Here is a 26,870-nt window from a genome sequence, read left to right as displayed (position 1 = left end):
AGGATGGGCTCAAGATCGGGAGGGATCAGGTCAGGTAGATGCAGGCTCAAGGTACGAGTACAGGCAACAAGGTCAGGGCACATGGAGAGAGCGATATCAAGGCAAGCATGTGAGGGCTTGCTGGGTATTTATAAGACTGCCAATGATTAACCTCACGTAACAGCACAGAAGGTGCTCCACACTGCCAGAGTACACCCGCTGGTGGACTCCGGTACTACAGCCCAAGGATCCAACAGTGCCACCAGGAGGTAGGTCCTCTCATTACAGGCCCTAGGTATTAGAAGACACCTGCTGGTGGACATTGGTATTGCAATCCAAGAGACCAACAGCGCCACCAACGGGTGGACCTTTTGATGACACTACCCATAACTTACTCCTTGGCACACAGGTATGAGGTCACTGGCTGAACGAATAATCACGGGGACAAACAATGTTTCGAACACTGAAAGGTACAAAGCTTTCTGGTAACAGCCCATATCACTACACAGGCAATGCACTTACCTGTTGTTAACATCCCTTAGGTTAAATGTTTCTTGTGGGTCTGAGGAAGTTCTAGCTAAATCTCATGTTCATGGGGAATATGTTCTTCAAATCTGGATAGTTCTTGAGGAATTTTTACACTAAAAACATGGGCAAAGGAGAACATGAGTGAAATTCTTGAAGCTCAGGGCAGTAAAGATGTTGGTGCTATGGATGCTGCATACAGGACCCAATGGCCAAATGTGTTGAGGAATATATGCAATCAATTTGCCAATGGATCCAGGACAATAGGTCAGCAGATGTGTTTTTTTCACTCTGGCCCATCAGGTGAAGCGAGGCTTTGCAGTACTTAAACTGACACTAAACTCTGGTTTTGAAAAAAAAATCTATAAAAGTATATAAAATATTCTTAACTAAAAAAAAAAAATCTCTTCTATTGCTCTCGACTTCCTCCAAATAATTTTTTTTTTTGCTGCTGTGATCTTACTTCCTGTTAGAAGATGACTATGTTTGTTCCTGTAGGTCTCACTGCATGTAGGAATGTACCCACACTCTCTTGCTTATTCCTGTCACGAATGTCATGTCTACCTCAATGCAGGTGGTCAGACACTATAGCTAGCTACTGTGTGCTTCACCCATAGCAGCCCCCTTTCCCTTAAGGCAAGCAGGCCTACGGTACTTGGTTGCCCCCAGAACTTATACACAATGGTATAGTGCCTGGCCACCACACCCGGGCAGATGCGAACAGAGCAAACAACAGACTACTTGCAGTTTAGCAGACAGATAGCATGGTTCTATAAAAGTCCAGGTAAAACGCAGGCTGAGTTCAGGGAATAGTCCAATATCCGATCCGGGTCATACACAGGGAAATCCAACAGCAAAGCAGGGCAGACAAACGGGAGGCTTGATCAGGAACAATGCAGGTAACTCTGTCTCTATCACAAGCAAGGGATAGAGTGTTCGGTTTGCTTATATCAGATGACTGACTAGATCAACTTGCACTGGTGAACACAGACAGGGGGAATGCAACAGTCAACACCTGGATGGTGGAATGAGGAGCAGGAGCACTATGTGATCCTGACAGTTCCCAAGTTGGGCTATTGACTATGAAATATCAAATTTGTAGTGTGTTTAGAGCAGTATCCATGACAGCAACTAACATTCACTGCTCATTCCAAACAAATTGAAGAGAGAGGGGCAAAATCTGAGGGACATTACAAGGAGAAAGAAAAACACAGTAAAGCTGGCTACATTAGTAACATTTAGAATTTTGTTCAAAGAACATTCGCTCAAGTTTCTAATTATTAGTGGGTTCAAAACAACATTCATTTTTTTGACCGCAGAAAAAGAGAAAATTCTAAGGTGTAGAATAGAACATTTTTCTCGAACAAACAAACTTCTAGCAGTATCAGTAGTTTTGTTTGGGAAAGTCCATTCATTCTAAATTCGAATGAAGACAAGTGAAATTTTGAGTACTTCAAACAACTTTCATCCAGTTATCTACTACAATTTTCTTACAATTATTTGTTAAAAATTGAATAGTGTATAGCAAGCTTTAGAAACAAGTTAATGAAAAATAGATTTTGGGGCCATTAGGTAATAGATGTATATGGGTTATTTTTTGAAAATAAGAATGTCTTAAGCCGCGTACACACGGTCGGAGAATCCGTCGGAATGCATCTTATCGGACCGTGTCATCAGATAATCCGACTGTGTGTGGTATGCATTGGACTGATTCCGTCCGAATCTCCATCCAACCCAATTTTCCAACATGTTGGAAATATTTCCCGACCAACTGGGCCGGTTGGACATACTCCGATCATTTGTAGAGAATTTTGATCGGACCAAGTGCCACGCATGCTCAGATCAAATTCCTACATCAAAGCTATTGGCTACTAGCCTGAATCTAGTCCCATCGTAACTAAATTACGTCATCATGTTCTGAAAGATCTGATTTTTCGACAACTTAGTCCGACTGTGTGTATGCAACAGTTTCGGACACAATCCGTCAGACTAAATCTGACGGACAAAATCCGACGGATTTGGTTGGCAGAATCTCCGACCGTGTGTACAGGGGCTTATAGTGTCACTGTAGCTTCCCAGTGCAGTATAAATTATTTGGTAATGGTGGTCGTTCACATCGGGGACAGGGAGTTTGACCATGGGGAGCCAGGGAAGGATTGGGAAGCACCTCTACCCAATGATAGCAAATTCTGAAACTTATTAACCTAAGTTACTACAGTAGTTGCAGCAGAAGATTGCATTGCGTGGACAGAGGAACCTGTTACATTTACCATGTTTAACACTATGCAGTCAGACAATGCTGGGTCCCATATGAGGTGCATAATCCTATATGGCTAACGTTATGTCCTTGATTGATACAAAGCTTCCAATGTGCAGAGGCTTCAGACATCCTTCTAAAAATACCATCCTCTTTTTTGCCATGGTCAGTGCTCCAAAACAATAACTGGTAAATATGTTCAGACAGTGTAGTGCAGAGTCTGTGACTGAGTTGTAGAATATATTTATTGACATCTGTGTTCTTACACCTGTAATATACACATTACAGGCATACCCCACTTTTAAGTACACAATGGGGTTTATTTACTAAAGCTGGAAAGTGCTAAATCAGGCTCACTTCTGCATAGAAACCAATGAGCTTCCAGGTTTTATTACCAAAGCTTAATTAAACAAGCCGGGGTTAGAAGCTCATTGGTTTCTATACAGAAGTGAGCCTGATTTTGCACTTTCTAGCTTTAGTAAATAAATCCCATTGTGTACTTATAAGTGGTGTATGCCTGTATACTTCATCACATATAACAAATTCTATAAAGTTATGTTAAATACATCTCTTGTTTTATGGCAGGTCCTACTCAAGTATTGAATGTCTTTCCCTGATTTCCACATTATTTAGATCAATTGGCTTTTCTTGGGTACTTCTTATTTCAACTTCCATTACAGAAGCCTGGATAAGTCTGGACTGTATCACAGTATTGTCCATGTCTGTGTCACACATTTCTTTTCGTTTCCTTTGTATTATAAGTCTGGGATTTTTCAAAAGGGTGTAAAAGAGAAGCCATCTTGTTCTCGCTTTAACTGATGTGTGAGGTCCTATTAAGAGAGAAATGGTTAAGATGGTGAATAGACAGGACAAATTATTCTGTTAGACAAAGCTGAAAATGCACAAAAAAAAAGGACATGCCTAATTTTTTAAACTGCAGCACAATGCATAGAAGAGATCTGAGTAGCCTTATTGAAAGACATTGCATTTTATGATACATGTGTTGTTTTGCTTAAGACCTTGTACACACGGTATGAAAATCAGAAGGGAAAAGTCTGAAGACAAGCTGTCTGTGGATTTTCAAATCGTTAGTACGGTGCATTCGACAGACAATTTGACTTTTACAACAGACAAAAGCTGGATATGCAGGCTATAAATTTTTTGTCTGATGTGAACTCAACTTCTGATTTTCAGATGGTCAGTACAGAAATCCGTCACACAAAAGTCAAAAGTACAAACACGCATGCTCGGAATCAAGGAACGATTGGGAGGTGTTTGGTCTTGTAAACTACTGTTCGTAATCTAGAATTAAAATTTGTGACGTGGCAATTGATGAAATGTCAAAATGCTCATCTTCTTTAACCACTTGCCCACAGGGCACTTACACCCCCTTCCTTCCCAGGCCATTTTCAGCTTTCAGCGCTGTTGTAATTTGAATGACAATTGCGCAGTCATGCTACAATGTACCCAGATTATATTTTTATCATTTTCTTCACACAAATAGAGCTTTCTTTTGGTGGTATTTAATCACTGCTGAGTTTTTTATTTTTTACAAAATAAATAAATAAATAAATAAATAAAGACCAAAAATTAAAAAAAAAACATTTTTTTTTCTGTCAGTAAATTTTGTAACATAATAATTTTTCTCCTTCACTGATGTGCATTGATGAGGCGGCACTGATGGGCACTGATAGGCTGAACTGGTGGGCATTGATGTGGTGGCACTTATGGGCACTGATGAGGTGGCACTTATAGGCACTGATTAGGTGGCACTGATGAGGAGGCACACATATGCCGCACTTATGGGCACTGATAGGTGGCACTGATATGTGGCAGTGATGAGCACTGATGGGGGGCACTGATGGGCACTAATAGGCATCACTGGTGGGCACTGATAGGCGGCATTGGTGGGCATTGATAGGCAGCACGGATGGGTGGTAGCTGATGGGCACTGATGATCATTGATGGGTGGCACTGATTGGCGACACTGATGGACATTGATGACAGCAGTGATGGGCACTGATGGGCAGAACTGATAGGCGGCACTTATAGCCAGAACTGACACCATTTTGAATGGGCAAAGTGTATTCTTAAACTGACCATTGCTAAAATTAAAAAGACCAAAAAGCTTTCCCTGCAAAAGAATATATTATCAGGGCTGGGCTCAGCCTTTCCTTCTCAGAGCTCTGTGCTCAGGTGTCAGTTAATTGCCAGTATTCTTCATTCCACAGTGACTCACCTGGTCTTCATTTCCTGCTCATCAGCTAGCCCTGCTGGCTTTTTAAACTGCTTATATTAGATCTGCTGTGCCTTCGCCTGATCAACATATCCGGATACTCTCTGCTGTATTTTCCTCCTAAAGACTTTTGCCTGGCTGACTTCCCTATTTATTGCCTGTACTACACTGATCTCTGAATTCCTGTTTCACTGGCTTGTCCTCACTACCCGTTCTTAGCGAACCCTGGCTATGTTTTGGCTACGTTTGCTCTGTTTGTACCATTTTATTAAAAAGTGTGGTTTGTACTGCACTTCTGTCTCAGTCTGATTCCTGATGGTTCCTGACACATAGTAAATATCTCTTCTGCTGCCCATGTGGTTAAATGCTGCTTGGACTTCCCCTGAAGTCCCTTGATCTCCTATCTGCACTTGCAGAGGACAACAGCATTTTGCAGAGTGCACAGTTTGCTTGCCTTTAGTAAATCAACCCCTATGTTCAGACTCATTCTTTTTTAAGCCAGAAAACTATTCTTTTAAACAGGAAAAATGCTGTTCCCCCAACTCCATACCTCCCAACTTTTTGAGATGGGCACGAGGGACACCTATTGGTAAAAGTATTCAGGCACTGGACACCACACCCCCTGCCATGTCCCCTTAAAGGGAAATTATCCAAAAAATAAAAACAATACCCACTTGAGTACCGGAAGATTTTATTCCCTTAAGGACCAGCCAATTTCTTGTTATTTAGCACTGTGTTACTTTAACTGACAATTGCACGGTCATGCAACACTATGCTAGGGTTGCCACTTTTTCTTTACGCCAAACCTAAACACTTTAGCAGCGCAGAGCAATAAAAAAAATGTGTAGTATACACTGTAGGATTAGTAAAAGTCTTGGGACACCTTTGGGTGCACCAAGGAGAGTAATAATGCGGAAGGATGGGGAGGTTGTGGGTTGATAGGAGGGGCTGCAAGGGGAGGGGTGGGGGGATGACGAGGACAGGAAGGTGGGGGGGTGAATAAAGGGGATGACTGGGAATGGAAAGAGGGGATGCAGCAAAGATAGGTGGTAGGTTGGGGGAGTTGGGGGAGATACAGACAAGGATGGTAAGGGGGGAAGGAATCAAGTGAGACTTGCAGAGAGAAGGGAGCTTGCGCTATAAGGTGAGATGTGGATGGAGGTGAGCAAGGAGGCAATGATCAGAGGAGGACCAGAGTTAGTGGTGAGGGCAAGGAAGAGGCTGAATAAATGGGAAAGTGGCAGATCTGAAGTGAGATGTGGCATTGCTAGTGGGATATAGAGCAGCATGTAATGTGAATGAAAGACAGTTATGTTGTGTTACAGTGGAGTTAAACCAAAGCATGGGTGGATGGGGAGTAGGGGAGGCAGTCAAGTGAGAAAGGAAACAGTGCAGGGGGGTAGAGTGTAAACTGAAAGTGCCGATGGAGGGGGAGAGCTTGGGCTGTTACAGGCGCAATCCTATTAAGATTAGGTCTGAATAATGTGTCCGGGTTTCAGGTGGACTGAAACCCAGGCACATGATTCAAAACCTGAACTGTCCGGGTGAATCCCAGACAGGTAGCAACCCTACACTCTACCCAAACAAAATTCATATAATTTTTTTCACACAAATAGAGCTTTCTTTTGGTGGTATTCGATCACAACTGGGCTTTTTATTTTTAGCAAAGTGTTTTAGAAAAAAATATTTTTTTTTTACTTCCTGCTATAAAACATATACCAATAAAAAAAAAAATTGATTTTCTTCATATAATTTGGCCAAAATGTGTATTGATTGATTGCAAATGCATATTGATTGGTGTGCTTGAAAGTTATAGCATCCACAAACTACCCGGGAATGCCAAATTACTTACATGTATGTGATTTGGCACAGTGAGGTCGCCCTGCTGCAATATAAGTATGGTGGGTTGTCCTGAAATGGTTAGTTAAACCTGCAAGTGCTTTTTGTTTACCACTACTATTTCTTTAGTGGCTTTTGAAATTTACAAATGCAGCAATTTAGAATTTGGATAAGAGGTTTAGCACCGTAGAACACTTTTTGAAAGGCAAATAGTGCATTTTATATATAAGTATATAGATCAGACCAGTGGCATAACTAGAACCTTCAGGGCCCCAGAGCAAGAGGCAAGGCCAAGGACTTTTCCTCTGGGCCCAGTGGCAGAACACCAGGGCAACCTTTGTGACCCTGGTAGTTCTGCCACTGGTGTCAGTAGTTTTTTCTTTTTGCTATTTTTTCTTTTTTTTTTACAATTTTATATATATAAAATTATATATATATATATATATATATATATATATTTTTTTTTTAAATACTATTGTAAAGGAATATATATATATATATATATATATATATATATATATATATATATATATTCCTTTACAATAGTATTTTAAAAAAAAGTTTTACACATTTTTTTGGGTGAGATATCAGGGTTCTATGGTTCACCCTTGAGAAAACTGACCACTCTATGCTCTAGTGTGGTCCGTTTTAATAGGAAAGCAGGGGAACTGGCAGAAACGCCATGGATTTCACACAAAGGAAGCAATACAAAGAGAACTGTATACTTTTTTGTACAATTAAGGCCCATACACATGATCAGACTTTTTGACAACAAACATGCAAATTAGCTGTTTTGGAGCAACATCCAACCATGTGTACGCTCCATCGGACAAACTTTTTTGGTTTTGATCAGACTTTTGTTGGCTGTGCGAACGGACAAACTTTCTGGCAACAAAAGTCCAATGGAGCAAAGTCTGATCGTGTGTACAGAAAACCATAGGACTTTTGTACAAAGTACAAACAGGCATGCTCAGAACCAATGCAAAAGATCAGACAACAATACAGAAGTTGACCAAAGGTGGTGGTAAAGAGCAGAAAAACCACATGATTTGGTGAAAGTTGGCTGAAAAAGTCCTGCCGTGTGTATGCAATACAAGTTCAGGGCCAACGCCCTTTGTACAAAAATCCAAGGAAAAGTTTGTACAAAGTCCTATCGTGTGTATGAGGCTTTACAGGGTACAGCAGGCAAGTATTCTGAATATGAAATGTTGGGTTTACATGATTATTTAACAAGGACCCTACTCAACGGGGGACAGAAAAAATGTCCTTTACATTAGTGACCAGTGGGGAAGACCCCCCCCCCCCCCCTTACATTTGTGGTCAGTGGAATAATGCACTCCTACATGTCAGTGGAGAAGGACCTCCTTGATAGTGGAAGTCAGCAGAGAAGGAACCCTTTAATTGTAGTCAGTAGGGCAGGGGCCCAGTTGGAGGAGGAATGTCCTTTATACAGTATTAGTGAATAGTTAAGGAACTCCTAGCAACCTCTGGAGGAACCTTAAGTGGTTATAAAGTCTAAACATTTTTTACCCTAATGCATGTCTTGCATTAAGGTGAAAAATGTTTAGGTGTCAGCATCTCCCCCCACCCTTTTACTTACCTGAGCCCTCATTAGATCCAGCACTGTGCACATCTGCAGATCTTCTATTCCCTCACTTCCGAATTTTGCTGGCTTTGCTGGGGAACCAGGAGCCATTGGCTCCCAGTACTGTCAATCAAAGACAGTGATGAGGGAGCAGAGGGCAGGGCTCTATTTCACAGAGCAGGTAAGTATATACGTATTTTGTTTTTGTTTTTTTATTTGCCTTTACAATAACTTTAGGGTTCTGCATAATCCTGGTTAAGAAAGTCTGGTGCATTATTATTATATTATACATGATTTATAAAGTGCCAACAGTTTGCACAGCACTTTACAACATGAGGGCAGACAGTATAGTTATAATACAATACAGGAGAAATTAGGCTGGATTCACACCTATGCATTTTTAGTGCATTTTGCATTTAGCAGATTTGCACTACAGAATGTGTTCCATAGGAAACCATGTTAAATGGACTGTAGGGCAAATCGGCAAAATGCAAAAAGCACTAAAAATGCATAGGTGTGAATCAAGCCTTAGAGGGCCCTGCTCGTTAGAGCTTACAATCAGACCATGTGAATGGGAACACGTAACAAATGTGTTATCCCAGTTTGGCTGCAAAAGTACATTCAAGTCTCTGGGGAAAATTTGAGTGGCTGAACAGTTTTTCAAGCATGTTGTCAAACTCATTTTTTTCATATCAATTGTTGTAAAATATCAAAAATACCATTGCTCTGCTTTTTTTTTAAGTCTCTTTCCATTGTTTTTTAGTCTTCTTTTTTTGTCATTTGCATCCTCCCTCTCCTCCACTGATGCACTTCGCAGCTATTAATGTAGAGCAAGCAGTGTTGTTATTTCTAGCCACATGCTCTATGCATACCACAGTTTCCATAGAGCTGAATGTGTCTGCATGTAGATGTTTGGATGTCCATCTTGGGGCAAGTAATGCCACGTACACACAACCGGACTTTCTGGCAGAAAAAGTCAGACGGAATCATTCCGTCGGATATTCCGATCGTGTTTGGGCTTCATCTGACTTTTTTCTTCAAAAATTCCGATGGACCTAGAAATAGAACATGTTTCAAATCTGTCCGACGGAATCAATTTCTATCGGGAAAACAGTTCCTCTGTATGCTGGTCCGACGGACCAAATACGACGCAAAGGCAGCTATTGGCTACTGGCTATTGAACTTCCTTTTCTAGTCCCGTCGTATGACATCACGTTCAAACCAAACGGACTTTGGTCCATTCGTGTGTGGGCAAGTTCATTCGGTCAGAACTCCGTCGGGAAGTCCGTCAGAACTTTTCTGCCGGAAAGTCCGGTCATGTGTACGCGGTATAAGAAAGGGACCTGTTCTAGGGTGGCACCAAGCAAGAAAGAGATAAAGGGTATATTCTACTTATAATATATTCAAACATATTCCATTTATACAGTTCACAACCGCCCTATAGCATTTACTTCTACAGGTTGGCTGTTCTGTGCAGAATCATATATATACTAGAGCTGCACGATTCTGGCTAAAATGAGAATCACAATTTTTTTTGCTTAGATTAAAGATCACGATTCTCTCACAATTCTCGCAATGTACTGTAACATCTTTCAAAAAACAAATTGGGCTAACTTTACTGTTTCGTTTTTTTTTTAATTATTAAAGTGTATTTTTTCAAAAAAATTTTGTTTGAAAAACCGCTGAGCAAATACGGTGTGACATAAAATATTGCAACAACCACCATTTTATTCTCTAGGGTCTCTGCTAAGAAAAAAAATATATCATGTTTGGGTGCTCCAAGTAATTATCTAGCAGAAAATAATGATTTTTTCTTGTAAGCAACAAATGTCAGAAAAGGTTTGGTCTTTAAATGGTTAAACGTTCCTCATCTACACACTGTTATTCGCGTGTTGATATAAAACTTGGCAGCCTGCCTGGATTTTTTTTCCAGCTGTGAGAACTCTCTGCACTTCTTAGAAAGATCGTGACATGCTGTTTTGAAGATCGGGAAGGGAAAAAGATTGCGATTCTTAACAATTAATCGTGCAGCTCTAGTATATACAGTATACAGTACGTGTTTCTGCACAGGGTGCGCGTGCGTCTCTGGCGCGCCGTTTCTGCTGTGATTCAGCAGGTGCCGGCCAATGGATGACCACTGGCACCTGCTGATCTTTGGGCAGAGACACAGGATGGACCTGTGTGCATGTAAACAATGCAGAGCTCCGTCCTGTCAGCAGGAATGTGGTGCAAAGCAGGGCATAAAATCCAACAAATCCGTTAGGAAAAACACCACACTGTGTACATAAAAACACTGGTTAGGCACACAGTTAACCCTTATGAATGCCTCTGATGTTAACCCCTTCCCTGCCGGTGCCATTAGTACAATGACAGTGCATATTTTTAGCACTGATCACTGTATTAGTGTCACTGGTTCAGTGTATGTCAGATTGTCCGCCGCAATATAGCAGTCCCGCTACAAGTCGCCGATCACCGCCATTACTAGTATAAAAAATAAAAATAAATAAAAATTCCAGTATACTGTACAGTTTATACCATAGTTTGAAGACGCTATAACTTTTGCACAGTCCAACTGAAATCAATATACGCTTTTTGGGATTTTTTTTTACCAAAAATATGTAGTAGAATACATATTGGCCTAAATTTATGAATGAATTAGATTTTTTTAATTTGTTTATTGTATATGTTTTATAGCACAAATTAAAAAATGTTGGCCTTTTTTGTTTATAACGCAAAAAAAAAAAAAATCCTGTGGTGATCAAATACCACCAAAAGAAAGCTCTATTCATGGGAAAAAATGACATAAATTAAATTTATGGATAGTTTTGCACGACTGCAATTATCAGTTAAAATAACGCAATGACGTTTAGCAAAGACGGCTTGGTCCTGAAAGGGGGGTAAATCTTCTGGAAATCAAGTGATTATTTTATTTTATAAGGACAAAATGTGAGTTCAGTGTCACTTTAATTTACAATCCAAGCTGCAGAGGAGGTGGTCTAAATCAAAGCGATAAATAGACATTCAAGTCACATGCGCAACAACTTTTAAGCCAGCCATACATGGATCTAAATTAAGCCAGTTCAGCGGGGACTGATCGAATTTCGATAGAAGTATGGGCACCCTGGTTATACACAAGTCAATCTATTGATCAGCTTTGTATAGCCAGTCCATTGGGTCTTTCTTAAATGATTACTAATCGTTGTGTTCTGTCGGCAGGAAAGGCTCCCCCGGGGCAGAACACAATAGTGCCAGGAGGGATTGGCTCATCAGAGAGCGCTTCTCCTAGGGGTTTATAGGATGCGGGGAGAAGCTGATAGCGTCGCCGAGGGACCCCAGAAGATGAGGTTCGGGGCCACTCTGTGCAAAACCAACTGCACAGTGGAGGTAAGTATGACATGTTTGTTATTTAAAAAAAAAAAAAATGTAGCTTTACAATCACTTTCATGAATAACTCTAAACTTTGCACACCTATGTAAACAACAAAGCTTTTACGGTCACCAGGATGACATCTCCAAATAGAGAAGCACATGCACATTTCAAAACAAAAGTTTTAAAGTTCTGATTGATGGATCAAGGGGAATGTAATCAAGATAAGATGCTGTTAAAGTTTATAGTCCTTTATTGTTGTCTGATGCTGAGAGGTGATGACCTCAGGGGCTCTGTATGTGCACATCCTAAAGAGACCCTGTTGCCAGACCTTTCAACAAAAATCTTCCAATAAGATTGATTTTTCTATGCTTTTACCTGTACTTTTTAGGATGGTGACCAGGTCTCATTAAAGGAATTATATAGTGTTTTTTGTAAATTTTTTATAGTACAACTAAAAACAATTCTAAAGCTGGCCATACATTAACCAGTTGCCGACCGCCGCACAATGATGTGTGTTGGCAGAATGGCACGGGCAGGCATATTGGCGTACAGGTGCCTGCCTGCGGTGGTCGCAATCCGTTCAGAGATGAGGTGGAGGCCATTCATTCATGGCCACCCCCTCGTGATCGCTCCTGACGAATGCTTCCTCTGCTCCTGTAATGTAAACAGGAGCAGCGGAAGTGATGCAATCTCTCCTCGAGGAGAGAAGATCACAGTGAGTTGCACCAACACAGCACATTACAGTAGAACACGCTCGGCAAACTTTTCGTCTTATGCTGGGGGAGAGAGCCTGCTTGCAGTGTAATAACTTGCTTGCTATGAAGTGGAGGGATAATAAGAATGTTTTCGTTCTTACCTCGCTTCATGCAGACACGACGGTCCAAATTACTACGGCGACCGGTGTTGTGGAGAAATACCTCTGTGTCCACAAATATAACCAAAATATGGGAGGGGTGGACCTCAATGACCAGTTGTTGGCGCCGTACCTAGTTGCCCGTAAGGCCAGACGCCGATACAAAAAAGTGTCTGTTTATTTATTTCAATTGGTTATGCTGACTGCTCATGTGCTACACAGAGATTCAGGACAGACTTCCTTAAATTCCAGGAAGATATTGTCAGAGCCCTTCTGTATCCAGACGATGCTCCATCTCACTTTCCCCAACCAGATGCAGTAAGCCGGCTGCATGAGAGGCATTTTCCTTATGTCCTCCCAAGTACCCCTACCCAACGAGCCCCCCCAAAAAATGTTGTGTCTGCAGAAAGAGCGGATATAGGCGTGACACCAGTTATTATTGTCCCTGCTGTCCTGACAATCCTGCTTTTTGCATTGGTGAATGTTTTGAACGCTACCATTCACTAGTTGAGTTTTAGAGTAGGGTACAGCATTGCACAGGCTAGGCCCACGTTCACAGGGTCTCCCAAGATGCCATCGCATTTTGAGAGACGCAAACCGCTGGAACCGTTACAACGGTTAGAACTGTTATAGTGTAAAAAAAAAGTGTAAAAAAAAACAAAAAAACAAAACAAAAACAAAATATAAAATAAAAAAAACAAAAATAGTTGTTGTTTTATTGTTCTCTCTCTCTCTATTCTCTCTCTATTGTTCTGCTCCTTTGTACTGTATTCTATTCTGCAATGTTTTATTGTTAACCTTTTGCGGGAGGATGCCCCCATGCTTCGGCATATATATATTTTAGGCACAGGTTGTGTTAAAAAATGTTTTATTTTTTCCTATTTTTTTTTGTATTTGCTTTGCAGGTATGGTAAGTCTTACTGTTATACTGTAATGTTACTTTGTTTTATTGTTAACCATCATTTGCTTAGCAGATACGTCATTCGGCTGCAGCGTGGATTTATTTATCTTGACAGCAACAGCGTTTGCTCCCACGATACATAAAGCCATGACTCCAGAATTGTCGGAGGTGATTTCACCACCACAGTTAAAAAAAGAGCATATATGCCGAAGCATGGGGGCAACAGGGGTGGAGGAGCGATTTGCTCTTACCTTTTGGGGCGGATGCCCCCATGCTTCGGCATATATAAATGGTGCATGTATGCCCACCATTAGAAGTGGGTGGCTAAAGGGAGGCATTCTAATGGTGGGCATACCCACCGATCAATATCTTTTTTTCGTTCAGCCCACAGGCTGCATGAAAAAAAAGATTACAATATATGCCCAACAAGGATGTTGCTGGACTTTGAGTGGTTATACCAGAATGATGCCTGCAGGTTTAGGTATCATCTTGGTATCATTCTTTTCAGCCAGCGGTCGGCTTTCATGTAAAAGCAATCCTAGCGGCTAATTAGCCTCTAGACTGCTTTTACAAGCACTGGGAGGGAATGCCCCCCCACCGTCTTCCATGGTTTTCTCAGGCTCTCCTGTCCCAACAGGGAACCTGAGAATGCAGCCGGTGGTTCCCCCAGCTGACCATAGAGCTGATCAGAGACCAGAATGGCTCCAATCATCTCTATGGCCTAAGAAACCAGAAGCTACAAGCATTTCATGACTTAAATTTTGCCAGATGTAAACAGCGCCATTGGGAAATTGGGAAAGCATTTTATCACACAGATCTTGGTGTGGTCAGATGCTTTAAGGGGTAGAGGAGAGATCTAGGGTTTAACAGACCCTAATTTTTTTTAAAAAGAGTACCTGTCACTAACTATTGCAATCATAGGGGATATTTACATTCCCTGAGATAACAATAAAAATGATAAAAAAAATATATAAATGAAAGGAACAGTTTAAAAATAAAATAAAAAAGCAAAATAAATAATAAAAAAACAAAACAAAAAAAAACACCCCTGCCCCCTCCTGCTCTCACGCAAAGTCAAACGCAATCGTTGGTCTAGCGTCATATGTAAACAGCAATTGCACCATGCATATGAGGTATCATCGCAAAGGTCAGATCGAGGGTACTAATTTTTGCAGTAGACCTCCTCCGTAAATCTAAAGTGGTAACCTGTAAAGGCATTTTAAAAGCTTTTAAAAATGTATGTAGTTTGTCGCCGCTGCACGTTTCTGCGCAATTTTAAAGCATGTCGTGTTTGGTATCCATGTACTCGGCCTAAGATCATCTGTTTTATTTCATCAAACATTTGGGCAATATAGTGTTTTTTAGTGCATTAAAATTGTGTTTTTTCCCCAAAAAATGCATTTGAAAAATCGCTGCGCAAATACCGTGTGAAAAAAAAAATTAAACACCCACCATTTTAATCTGTAGGGCCTTTGCTTTAAAAAAATACTTAATGTTTGGGGGTTCAAAGTAATTTTGTTGCAAAAAAAAGTGTCTGAAAGGGCTTCTTCTCTTCAAGTGGTTAGAACAGTGAGTGATATGTGACATAAGCTTCCAAATGTTGTGCATAAAAGGCCAGGACAGTTCAAAACCCCCCAAATGACCCCATTTTGGAAAGTAGACACCCCAAGCTATTTGCTGAGAGGCATGTTGAGTCCATGGAATATTTTATAGTTTGTCACAAGTTGCGGAAAAAATACCTTATTAGTTGTCACTAAATGATATATTGCTCAAACATGCCATGGTTATATGTGAAATTACACCCCAAAATACATTCTGTTGCTTCTCCTAAGTGCAGGGATACCACAAGTGTGAGACCTTTTGGGAGCCTAGCCACGTACAGGACCCCAAAAACCAAGCACCGCCTTCAGGCTTTCTAATGGTGTAAATTTTTGATTTCACTCCTCACTGCCTATCACAGTTTCGGAGGCCATGGAATGCCCAGATAGCACAAAATACCCCCAAATGACCCCATTTAGGAAAATAGACACCCAAAGCTATTTTCTGAGAGGTATGGTGAGTATTTTTCAGACCTTGATTTTTGTCACAAAGTTTTGAAAATTGAAAAAAGAAAAAAAAAATTTTCTTATTTTTCTTCATTTTCAAAAACAAATGAGAGCTGCAAAATACTCACCATGCCTCTCGGCAAATAGCTTGGAGTGTCTACTTTCCAAAATAAGGTCATTTGGGGGGGTTTGTGGCATCTTGGCATTTTATGGCCTTCAAAACTGTGATAGGTAGTGAGGCGTGAAATCAAAAATGTACGCCCTTAGAAGTCCTGAAGGCGGTGCTTGGTTTTCGGGGCCCCGTACGTGGCTAGGCTCCCAAAAAGTCCCACAAATGTGGTATCCTCATACTCAGGAGAAGCAGCAGAATTTATTTTGGGGTGCAATTCCACATATGCCACTGGAATGTGTGAGCAATATATCATTTAGTAACAACTCTGGGCAAAAAAAAAAAAAAAAGTTTGTCATTTTCCCACAACTTGTGGCAAAATATAAAATATTCCATGGACTCAACATGCCTCTCAGAAAATAGCTTGGGGTGTCTACTTTGCAAAATGGGGTAATTTGGGGGGGTTTGTGCCATCTTGGCATTTTATGGCCTTCAAAACTGTGATAGGGGTGAGTGAAATCAAAAATCTACGCCCTTAGAAATCCTGAAGGCGGTGCTAGATTTTTGGGGCCCCGTACGTGGCTAGGCTCCCAAAAAGTCCCACACATGAGGTATCGCCATACTCGGAAGAAGCAGAAGCATTTATTTTGGGGTGTAATTCCACATATGCCCATTGCATATGTGATCAATATATCATTTAGTGACAACTTTGTGAAAAACAAAAAAAAAAGTTTGCCATTTGTCCCGCAAACTTGTAGCAAAATATAAAATATTCCTTGGATTCAACCTGCCTCTCAGCAAATAGCTTGGGGTGTCTACTTTCCAAAATGGGGTCATGGAGGGGGGGGTGGTTGTGCCATCTTGGCATTTTATTGCCTTCAAAACTGTGATAGGTAGTGAGGAGTGAAATAAAAAATGTATGCCCTTAGAAATCCTGAAGGCGATGCTTGGTTTTCGGGGCCCCGTACCGGCTAGGCTCCCAAAAAGTCTCACACATGTGGTATCCCCGTACTCATGAGAAGCAGCAGAATGCATTTTGGGGTACAATTCCACATATAACCATGGCATGTGTGAGCAATATATCATTTTTTTTGTCCTTATTCAATCACTTGGGACAAAAAATATAATATTAATATTAACCCCTTCCCGCCGAGCGTACGCAGATCTGCGTACTCGGCTTCCGGGGGGTATACCGGGATGATGCCCGCACCTGCAGGCATCATCCCGGTACCGTTTTTTACAGCGGGCGATTGGCTTTCCAGCTATAACAACAGATGCGGCTAAAAGCCGCTCGGCTGTTATGCCGGAGGAACGGGAGGGGACGTCCCCCCCTCCCGCCGCCTCCCGCCGCTGTTACCGGTGCTCCCGCTCGATCGGGAGCACCGATTCTTGCTGTGATGCCTCCGGCCGCTGGGGAGGAACTGGAACGAAGCCGTAATCGGCTTCGTTCCAGTCTCCTCATAGTAAACACGGAAGCGACGTCATGACGTCACTTCCCGTTTACTCGGCTGCCAATGGCGCCGGTTTTAAAAAAATATCCGGTATTCAGAATCGCCGTTTTCGGCGATCTGAATACACTGAAGTGTAAAGGAGGGGTGGGGGGTCTTTTAGACCCCCGATCCCTCTATAAAGAGTACCTGTAACCACCTATTACTGTCACAAGGGATGTTTACATTCCTTGTGACAGCAATAAAAGTGATCAAAATTTTTTATTTTTTTTAAACAATTTAGTAATTTTAAAATAAATAAAATAAATAAAAAAATCAAAAAAAATTTTTTAAAGCGCCCGCCGTCCCCGCGAGCTCGCAAAGCAAAGAAAACGCATACGGAAGTCGCGCCCGCGTATGTAAACTGTGTTCAAATCACACATGTGAGGTATCGCCGCGATCGTCAGAGCGAGAGCAATAATTCTAGCACTAGACCTCCTCTGTAACGCTAACCTGGTAACCGTAAAAAATGTTTAAAGCGTCGCCTATTGAGATTTTTAGGTACCGTACTTTGTCGTCAATCCACAAGTGCGTGCAATTATAAAGTGTGACATGTTTGGTATCTATTTACTCGGCGTAACATTATCTTTCACATTATGCAAAAAAAATGGGATAATTTTACTGTTTTGTTTTTTTTAAATTCATGAAAGTGTACCTTTTCCCAAAAAGTTGCATTTAAAACACCGCTGCGCAAATACCGTGTGACATAAAATATTGCAACAATCGCCGTTTTATTCTCTAGAGTCTCTGTTAAAAAAATATATATAATGTTTGGGGGTTCCAAGTAATTTTCTAGTAGAAAATATGGATTTTAACTTGTAAACACCAAATTCCAAAAATAGGCTTAGTCATGAAAGGGTTAATATTCAATATTCAATGGGCTCAACATGCCTCATAGCAATTTCCTTAGGGTGTCTACTTTCCAAAATGGGGTAATTTGGAGGGGGTTTCTACTGCCCTGCCATTTTAGCACCCCCAGAAAATGTACCTTAGTTTGTAGACGCTATAACATTTGCGCAAACCAATAAATATACGCTTATTGACTTTTTTTTACCAAAGACATGTGGCTGAATACATTTTGACCTAAATGTATGACTAAAATTTAGTTTATTGGATTTTTCTAATAACAAAAAGTAGAAAATATAATTTTTTTTCAAAATTTTTGGTCTTTTTACGTTTATATCACAAAAAATAAAAATTGCAGAGTCAATCAAATACCTTTAAAAGAAAGCTCTATTTGTGGAAAAAAAAAGGACGCAAATTTTGTTTGGGTACAACATTGCATGACCGCGCAATTACCAGTTAAAGCAGCGCATTGCCAAATTGTAAAAAGTCCTCTGGTCATTGACCAGCCAAATAGTCCGGGCCTTAAGTGGTTAATTTTTCGCTGGTTGAACGAAAAAAAAACATCCAATTTCCCCATCCACACACTAGCTGTGTTATTGTGTTCTGATGGAAGAAAGACTGGGCAGTACCAGTCATTTTCAGGAGGAGTTTTTAAAGAAAAAAATTTCAAGATTTCCTGGGTCATTTTGTTATGGTATACCTCAATGAAATTTTGATATACTCATTCTCTAAGAATACGCCTTCTACAACCTTATGACTATGTTCAGGCAATTCTTGGCTCCACCAGCACTCTCTATATGCCAAGCTAACCAAGTATATCTTTCTGAGAATAATCATCTATGATTCAGGAATCACAATGGACCCTGCCACATTTCAAACGATCATCTGTTGGGTTCAACCCTGAGGCCTTAAAGCCATTCAAGGCTTTCTTGGCACCACAAGTTTTCTGGAAACTTATCAAGAACTTCTCTATTATCATGGCCTCTTTTACTGTCCTCACCATTAGAGGGCTAAACCCTTGTCCTGTTCCACTGAAGCCTTGTCTGGCTTCCAAAAGCTCAAGAAGCATTTGTCTCAGCACCTATCTTAACCCACATTGTTTTACCCTACCATTAATTCCCAAGGTTGATGTTTCCAATGTCGGAGTCAGTGCCGTGCACTGTCAATGCAGACCCTCTACTAACTAGTTACATCCTTATGTCTACTTCTCCGACTTCAAAGCAAATTATGACATCTATAATTGCAGATTCAGAGTTGCAGGAAAGAAATTTGCTTGATTTCCCCATACCAGCCGCTGGCGATAATCATATATAAAATCCGGCAGGCTAGTTGTACCCAAGTTGATTGGTTAATTAATTTTGACCATACATGGTTTGCATCTTGGCAGGTTCCTGCTGAACTGGTGAAGCTTCAAACCTTCTATGGCTGGTCTTAATGTTGCAAAAAAGATTAGCATGGAAATTAAAGCTCTGCGTTGTGTAAGGGCTCCATATACAGTACATGTTGTTTAAAGGCTGCCCCTATCCTTCTCTTAATAAAGCTGTTTAGAAGATAAATAAAGCTAAACATCAGGCACATTCATATAAAATTATTATTTTTTTTTTTAAATGCAGCCATTGTAAGTATATGATTTTAGGAGTTCCTTTTCAACCACTCCCAATATTCAGCACATATTAAATGCACTAACTTTTTGCCACATAGCCATCCTGGAAAAACTGTAATGCCGCATACATGCGGTCGGAATTTCGGCCAGCAAAAGACTGATGAGAGCTTTTCGTCTGAAAATGCGACCATGTGTAAGCTCCATCGGAATTTTGCTGGCCGAATTTCCACCAGCAAAAGATTGAGAGCAGGTTATCAATGTTTCCGACTGAACAAGTTTCTATCGGAAATTCTGATCGTATGTACGCAATTCCGACACGCAAAAACTCGTGCATGCTCAGATTCAACTACGAGATGGAAGCTATTGGCTACTTGCTATTGAACTTCCTTTTTCTAGTCCCGTTGTACGTGTTGTATGTCACCGCGTTCTTGGAATTTGATGTGACCGTGTGTATACAAGATAGCTTGAGCGAAATCCCGTCGGAATTCCATCGGGAAAACCATCAGAGCTTTTTCCGACCAAAATTCCAATCACGTGTACGCGGCATTAGAATAGGTTTATGCTAAAAATTTATCATTGATAGACTTTAATAGTATTTGTAACACTAGTTCCAACAATCATGACTTAGAATGTCACAATGTTTAGAACATAATAATTATTGGGGACTGAAATTATGGTATACGTTTTAAATGAATTAATAATCTTACTTGATGAACCATTACAATATGTTGTCAATGCTCTCAGTCTTCTTTCAGCTGTTGTTGTGAGAAGAATGTTGCAAAAACATACAAGAACTGGGTTTGTATGATAATGATCCACAAATATCATCCCAATCCATGTTTTGTAACCTTGAAAAAAATTCAACAGAATTAGTTAGTATTTCCAATATGTAAATTATGCTGTCTAATACAGTACATATTAAAGGCAAACAGTAATGGTTTTCAGTCATTTCTGTTTTTTGCTTTAAAAAAACAAAAAACACGCAGTAGCCACATTTTTCTGTTTCCCAAGTGCTCCCCTTTAAACTGTAAAGGACAGGTGAATACACATGCAGTAATCGATGCTTTCCCACACAGTATAGCAAAAATGACCCCAAGCCCTCCCACCCTGATGTGATCAATGGGCTGTACCGCCCACCCAACATGATCCATTCAAATGTAGCAATTCTGTATCCACCATGGAAGAACTGGGTGACTGTTGCCCACGTCCCAGGTAAGTACAAATGAAAAAGATTAAATTAAGTGGGGCCCTGCAACCACATGCAATGCAGCTGGTGATACTGATTTTCAGTGGTTAAAACAGGCAGTGATGAGGTGTTGATGAGGGTTTTTTTCAGACTACGGTGAAGGTTTTTGCTTTGAATCATTAGGGTTGGTAGATTTATAAATGGTTGATTATTTTTGTATAATCAGTAAAGTTTATGGATTTTGTTAATAAAGAGATTTTTTTTTCAAGTATAACTCCTAGTGATTTTTCCTATTAATTATCTGCTGGTTAGCCACATGGGGAGGCCTTGACTGCTGTTTGCTCTGGGGTCTTTCTCATGGTATTGAGTATTTTTAAGTATGCCCTTTTTGGTTATATCCCCCAAATCTTGATTGGGTGAGTGGGCAAGAATTTCCATACTGGTCCACCATTAAACTAGACATAACCTCTCCTCACTGCCTGCCAAACACCCTCTGAAGAGGAATCAGAGGACTGATTCTAATGTAAACAAGCTCACAAACACTTTTAAATCATCGAAAGAGGCAAGTTTTAGGCTAGGTTCACGTGTTTGCGTGTGCGATTTACATACCCTCCCGCACCAGCCTAGCCTTAGGCATTCATAATACCTGGATTTTTTCCAGTGTCCCTTTAATATCTTATTCACAAAGCTTTGTTTTACTGGGTCAAAAAGCTTATTTCAGATGCTGAAACTGTTGAACTTGAAATATAAAAGTGTAAAAAATAATGACAATAACAACACTTGATATTAAACCCTAAAAAAAAGATGTACTTCCTTATTTAACCAGCCAGACTGCTGATCTCTGGATATAATTTTGGGATTCTCTGCCCGCCGCCCCCCCCCCCCCCCAAAAAAAAAACAAAAAACCTTATCGTCTAAAAATTTTATTCCAACCAGACTCCTAGTTCCCGATCAGGGTATATAAACATGCAGCACAGCCCTCACCATCTTTGCTACCTACACTCCTGCTGGAAAACAAAGGGCATCTTGGCCTGGAAAAAAATGTAATGTCTCTATGTGAATTCTATGTAAAAGTAATCACCCTAACCAATCAACTATCTTACCCATATCAGCTGACTCATATCCACGTTGCAGTATTGTCCTGTCAATCCTTGCAATCAGCCAAGTCCCCAAAATCAAACTACAGAAGAGTCGAAATAGGCAAGCGCTCAAACCAAGGATTACATTGTAGAAGAAGAAGAAATAATTAAAATTATGGAAGGCTTTCCTAAAAAAAAAACAACAAATAATTAAATTGGGAAATAACTGGTAAAATAACTGGTAATACTACTATTTTATATCTTGCTGTGATGTTGTGAGATATTTTTATCTATTATGTTAGAGTAGTAATTGATTGTTCTTCAAACAATCCAGTTCTTCCAAAATTCCAACAATTTGTAGAACTCAAGGCCCAAATCTTACAAATATGTAAATGAGCTTTTTTAAGGCAAAATCCGACCGTGTGTACGTTCCATCGGACAAACCTTTTCGGTTTTCATCGGACAAATGTTGGCTGGGCGAGCAGACAAACTTTTCGACAACATAAGTCCGATGAAGCAAAGTCTGATCGTGTGTACAGAAAACCATCAGACTTTACAAACAAGCATGCTCAGAACCAATGCAAAAGATCAGACAACAATACAGAAGTTCACCAAAGATGGCGGTAAAGAGCAGAAAAAACACGTGATTTGGTGAAAGTTGGCTGAAAAAGTCCGATCGTGTGTATGCTTAACAAGTTCGAGGCCAACGCCCTTTGTACAAAAGTCCACAGGAAAGTTTGTATAAAGTCTGATCATGTGTATGAGGCTTAATTCTCGCACACAAACAGTCAGATTTTCTGACGGGAAATGTTGGATGTGAGCTTGTTGTCAGAAAGTCCGACCCTGTGTATGCTCCATCGAACATTTGCTGTTGGACTTTCGGCCAACAAATTTTTGATACCAGGTTCTCAAATTTTCCACCAACAGAACTTTGTTGTTGGAATTTTAAATCGTGCGTACACTAGTCCGAAGCACAAAAGTTCACGCATGCTCGGAATTAAGCAGAAGGATCCGCACTGGCTATTGAACTTCCTTTTTCTCGGATCGTCGTACGTCTTGTACGTCACCATGTTTGTAATTTTTGCCCAACATTTGTGTGACCGTGTGTATGCAAGACAAGTTTGAGCCAACAACCTTTTAACAAAAATCCACGGTTTTGTTTGCGGAAAGTCCGATCATGTGTACGGGGCATAGGGCCTGTTTCATGCAGACTCCAACTGGTATAAAGCCTCATACACATGATTGGACTTTGTACAAACTTTCCTGTGGATTTTTGTACAAAGGGCGTTGGCCGTGAACTTGTATTGCATACAAACGGCAGGACTTTTTCAGCCAACTTTCACCAAATTACGTGGTTTTTCTGCTCTTTACTGCCACCTTTGGTCAACTTGTGTATTGTTGTCTGATCTTTTGCATTGGTTCTGAGCATGCGTGTTTGTACTTTGTACAAAAGTCCTATGGTTTTCTGTACACACAATCAGACTTTGCTCCACTGGACTTTTGTTGCCAGAAAGTTTGTCCGTTCGTACAGCCAACAAAAGTCTGATGAAAACCGAAAAAGTTTGTCCGATGGAGCGTACAGACGGTAGGATGTTGCCTTAAAACAGATAATTTGCATGTTTGTTGTCAAAAAGTCCAATCGTGTGTATGGGCCTTAAGAGCACTGTGAACAACAAGTTTTGACAAAGCAATGACAGAGCTTTCAGCAAGAATTGTTGAAGTTTTTAAAGTATCATTCAACTCCAGTTTGTAAATGTTAAACACAGATCGTAATGGGGATGCTTTAAACAAGTTGCCAGCAGGCTTCAGCACTTCTTGAAGCTTGTTGAAAGCCTGCTGAAGCCTGCTAACAGCTTCCTTATTGTGGCAATCAGCACTCCCATTAGGATCTCTATGAAGCAGGCCTTTGGCAGAGCCATGATGCCATGATGCACTTGCTCTGGAACTAGCACCAGTTGTGCCCCACGAGAGTTGGGTAATACAGTAGTCACCTTTAGTAATGGATTTTAGCCTTTGCTATGTTGGTATGACCCCTCCTAAGGCAGGCCATACATTAAGCAATTTTATTTCCTTCAACCTGTGGTTGAAGGATAGAAAATAGTTTGATACCCCCCATCAACACATTCAATGTTGATGGGGACCGGCCAAATTTTGATCTGTCTATGGCAGGCCTAAACCCTTGTACACACGGTCGGACATTCCGACAACAAAATCCGTCGGATTTTGTCTGACGGATTTTGTCCGAAACTGGTGTTGCATACACACGGTCGGACAAAGTTGTCGGAAAATCCGATCGTTTGTAACGTGATGACGTTATTTCGTTACGACGGGACTATGTTCAGGCTAGTAGCCAATAGCTTTGGTCTAGGAATTTGATCTGAGCATGTGTGGCACTTTGTCTGATCGGAATTCTCTACACACAATTGGACAAAGTCCGATCGGATCATGTTGTCGGAAAGTTTTATAGCCCAGCTCTAAAACTTTGTCTGTCGGATAATACGACGGAAACAGTCCGATGGAGCCCACACACAGTGGGATTATCCGAAAAACATGGTCCGATCGGACATTTTCCATCAGAATGTCCGATCGTGTGTACAAGGGCTAAGAGGTTACCTGTAATTGAGAAATGTGTATTCCTCAAGAATACATATGTTATAAATTGCATTTACAAATTATAGAGTAGAAATAATACCTGTTATTTAGAGCTAGGGGCTTCTGTTTATCTTCTGGTGATATTTTCTTTTGTAGAAAGAACTGCCCAGCTAACACAACTTGCAGAATCATCAGCAAAATAACGATTAAAATTGTTAGGCTTGTAATTGTAAAAAAAAAAAAAAAAAAAATCATAAGTAATGGAACAATTGTAACTTAAACGTCACAGAATTATATTTGAAAAATAAAAATAATTTGTCATCATTGAGGATTGTGCAAAGCCTATCCAAGCTCTGTATGGGGCTGATGAGACCAGCTTCTCACAACCTATTCTAAGGCAATCTGTCGGTCGCAGATACTCTGACATACACTATATTACCAAAAGTATTGGGACGCGCGCATAAACTTTAAAGGCATCCAGTGGCTCCATTAGGGCCGCAGGGGTGCCACCCCCTAATCCATGTGCCCGGTCTCTAATCTACATGCAGGGCGCTGGATGTTCTCTCTTTTTTTTTTTTTAAAGCACGTGATTAGAGCCTGAGGCTCTAATAGTCTTTAAAATGGATGTGCTCAGGGCACAGAGCACTGATCCCTAAGTCCACCCAGTTGTGTGACAATAGTGAATTCATATTTGTTATTGTCTTCCTGTTTCTCCCCCATGTCAATCAGGAACAGGGTCTTAGGAACCGTTTGGCCGAGAGGAGAAGCAATCGGATTGGCTGGGAGCAGGGGGAAGGCACCAAGGAGGAGATGCAGAAGCTGTCTGTGGCCTGGATAGGGCAAGTGCGGGGCTGATGGGTAGACAAACAGGCGAGCGTCAGGGGGTGGGAGATTTGACCTGACCAACCGAACGAACGGGGGGGGGGGTCGGGTGTTTTGTATGTCAGCCCCCCCTTAAAAATATAGCACCAGCCGCCACTGATGGCGTCAACTCTTCTGGGAAGGCTGTCCACAAGGTTTAGGAGTGTCTATGGGAATCTTTGACCATTCTTCCAGAGGTCAGGCACTGATGTGGACAAGAAGGCCTGGCTCGCTGTATCCGCTGTAATTCATCCCAAAGGTGTTCTACCAGGTTGGGGCCAGGACTCTGTGCAGGCCAGTCAAGTTCCTCCCCCCCAAACTCGCCCATCCATGTCTTTATGGACCTTGCTTTGTGCACTGGTGAGCAATCATGTTGGAACAGGAAGGTGCCATCCCCAAACTGTTTCCAATAAGTTGGGAGCATGAAATTGTCAAAAATGTCTTGGTATGCTGACAATTTAAGATTTCCCTTCACTGGAAATAAGGGGCCAAGCCCAACCCCTGAAAAACAACCCCATACCATAATCCCCTCTCCACCAAATGATTTGGACCAGTGCACAAAGCAAGGTCCATACAGACATGGATGAACGTGTTTGAGGTGGAGGGACTTGGCTGGCCTGCACAGAGTCCTGACCTCAACCCGATAGAACACCTTTGGATGAATTAGAGTGGAGACGGTGAGCCAGGCCTTCTCGTCCACATCAGTGTCTGACTTCACAAATGCGCTTCTGAAAGAATGGTCAAACATTCCCATTGACACTTCAAAACCTTGTGGATGGCCTTCCCAGAAGAGTTGAAGCTGTTATAGCTGCAAAGGGTGGGCCAAATCAATATTGAACCCTATGGACTAAGACTGGGATGCCATTAAAATTCATGCGTGTGGAAAGGCAAACGCCCCAATACTTTTGGTAATGTAGTGTAGTTATATAGCCTGGTTAAAAAAAAAGACCATTCTTTTACATCTAGTCAGGGTTTACTTCCTCTTTAAGCTTATGAGCTACCAGAACACCCAGATCCTTATCCACCATTGATTCCCCCAGTTGTGCTCCCCCATGTATGATGCATGCATATTCTTAGCCCCCAAGTGCATAACTTTACATTATTAAATTTTTTAACAACATTAAACCTCATTTGCCACATAGTTGCCCAAATAGACAGTGCATTAAGGTTGGCTTGTAAATTGGATACATTCTGTAAGGATGATAATCTACTGCATAGTTTGGTGTTCATCTGCAAAGTTTGAAATAGTACTTTTAATGACAGACCCAATATTATTTATTAATATATTGAAAAGTAAGGGTCCCAACACTGAACCTTGGGGTACACCACTAACAACCCTAGACCATTCAGAGTATGAGTCACTAACCACTACTCTCTAAATTCTGTTTTTTATCCAGTTTTCTATCCATTTACAAACTGAACTTTCCAAGCATGTAGACTTTATACATTAGCCGTGCGTGGGGAACTGTGTTAAACGCTCTGGCAAAATGGAAATATACTACTTGCACAGCCACTCCT

At 40.9% G+C, this 26,870-nt stretch overlaps 1 protein-coding gene across 1 annotated transcript in view; it reads right to left on the bottom strand.

Annotated features, from left to right (window-relative positions):
* Positions 1 to 3,221: 3,221 nt before the first annotated feature.
* LOC143974163 (stimulated by retinoic acid gene 6 protein-like) overlaps positions 3,222 to 26,870 on the bottom strand; it is a 107,374-nt gene continuing 83,725 nt past the window's right edge. Inside the window, exons 15-18 of the mRNA XM_077475284.1 lie at positions 24,592 to 24,711; positions 21,924 to 22,087; positions 20,342 to 20,482; positions 3,222 to 3,591 (exon numbers count right to left, since the gene is read on the bottom strand). Of these exons, the coding sequence (XP_077331410.1) occupies positions 3,350 to 3,591; positions 20,342 to 20,482; positions 21,924 to 22,087; positions 24,592 to 24,711 (667 nt within the window). The 3' untranslated portion in view covers positions 3,222 to 3,349. The remainder of the gene's footprint in view (positions 3,592 to 20,341; positions 20,483 to 21,923; positions 22,088 to 24,591; positions 24,712 to 26,870) is intronic.

Source organism: Lithobates pipiens, unplaced genomic scaffold (genome assembly GCF_037356315.1).
Source record: "Lithobates pipiens isolate NorthernLeopardFrog02 unplaced genomic scaffold, aLitPip1_a1.2 Scaffold_13, whole genome shotgun sequence".
NCBI classification, from domain to species: domain Eukaryota; kingdom Metazoa; phylum Chordata; class Amphibia; order Anura; family Ranidae; genus Lithobates; species Lithobates pipiens.
The sequence above is the reverse complement of the archived record's forward strand: the minus strand, read 5'-3'. Positions and strand labels throughout refer to the sequence as shown.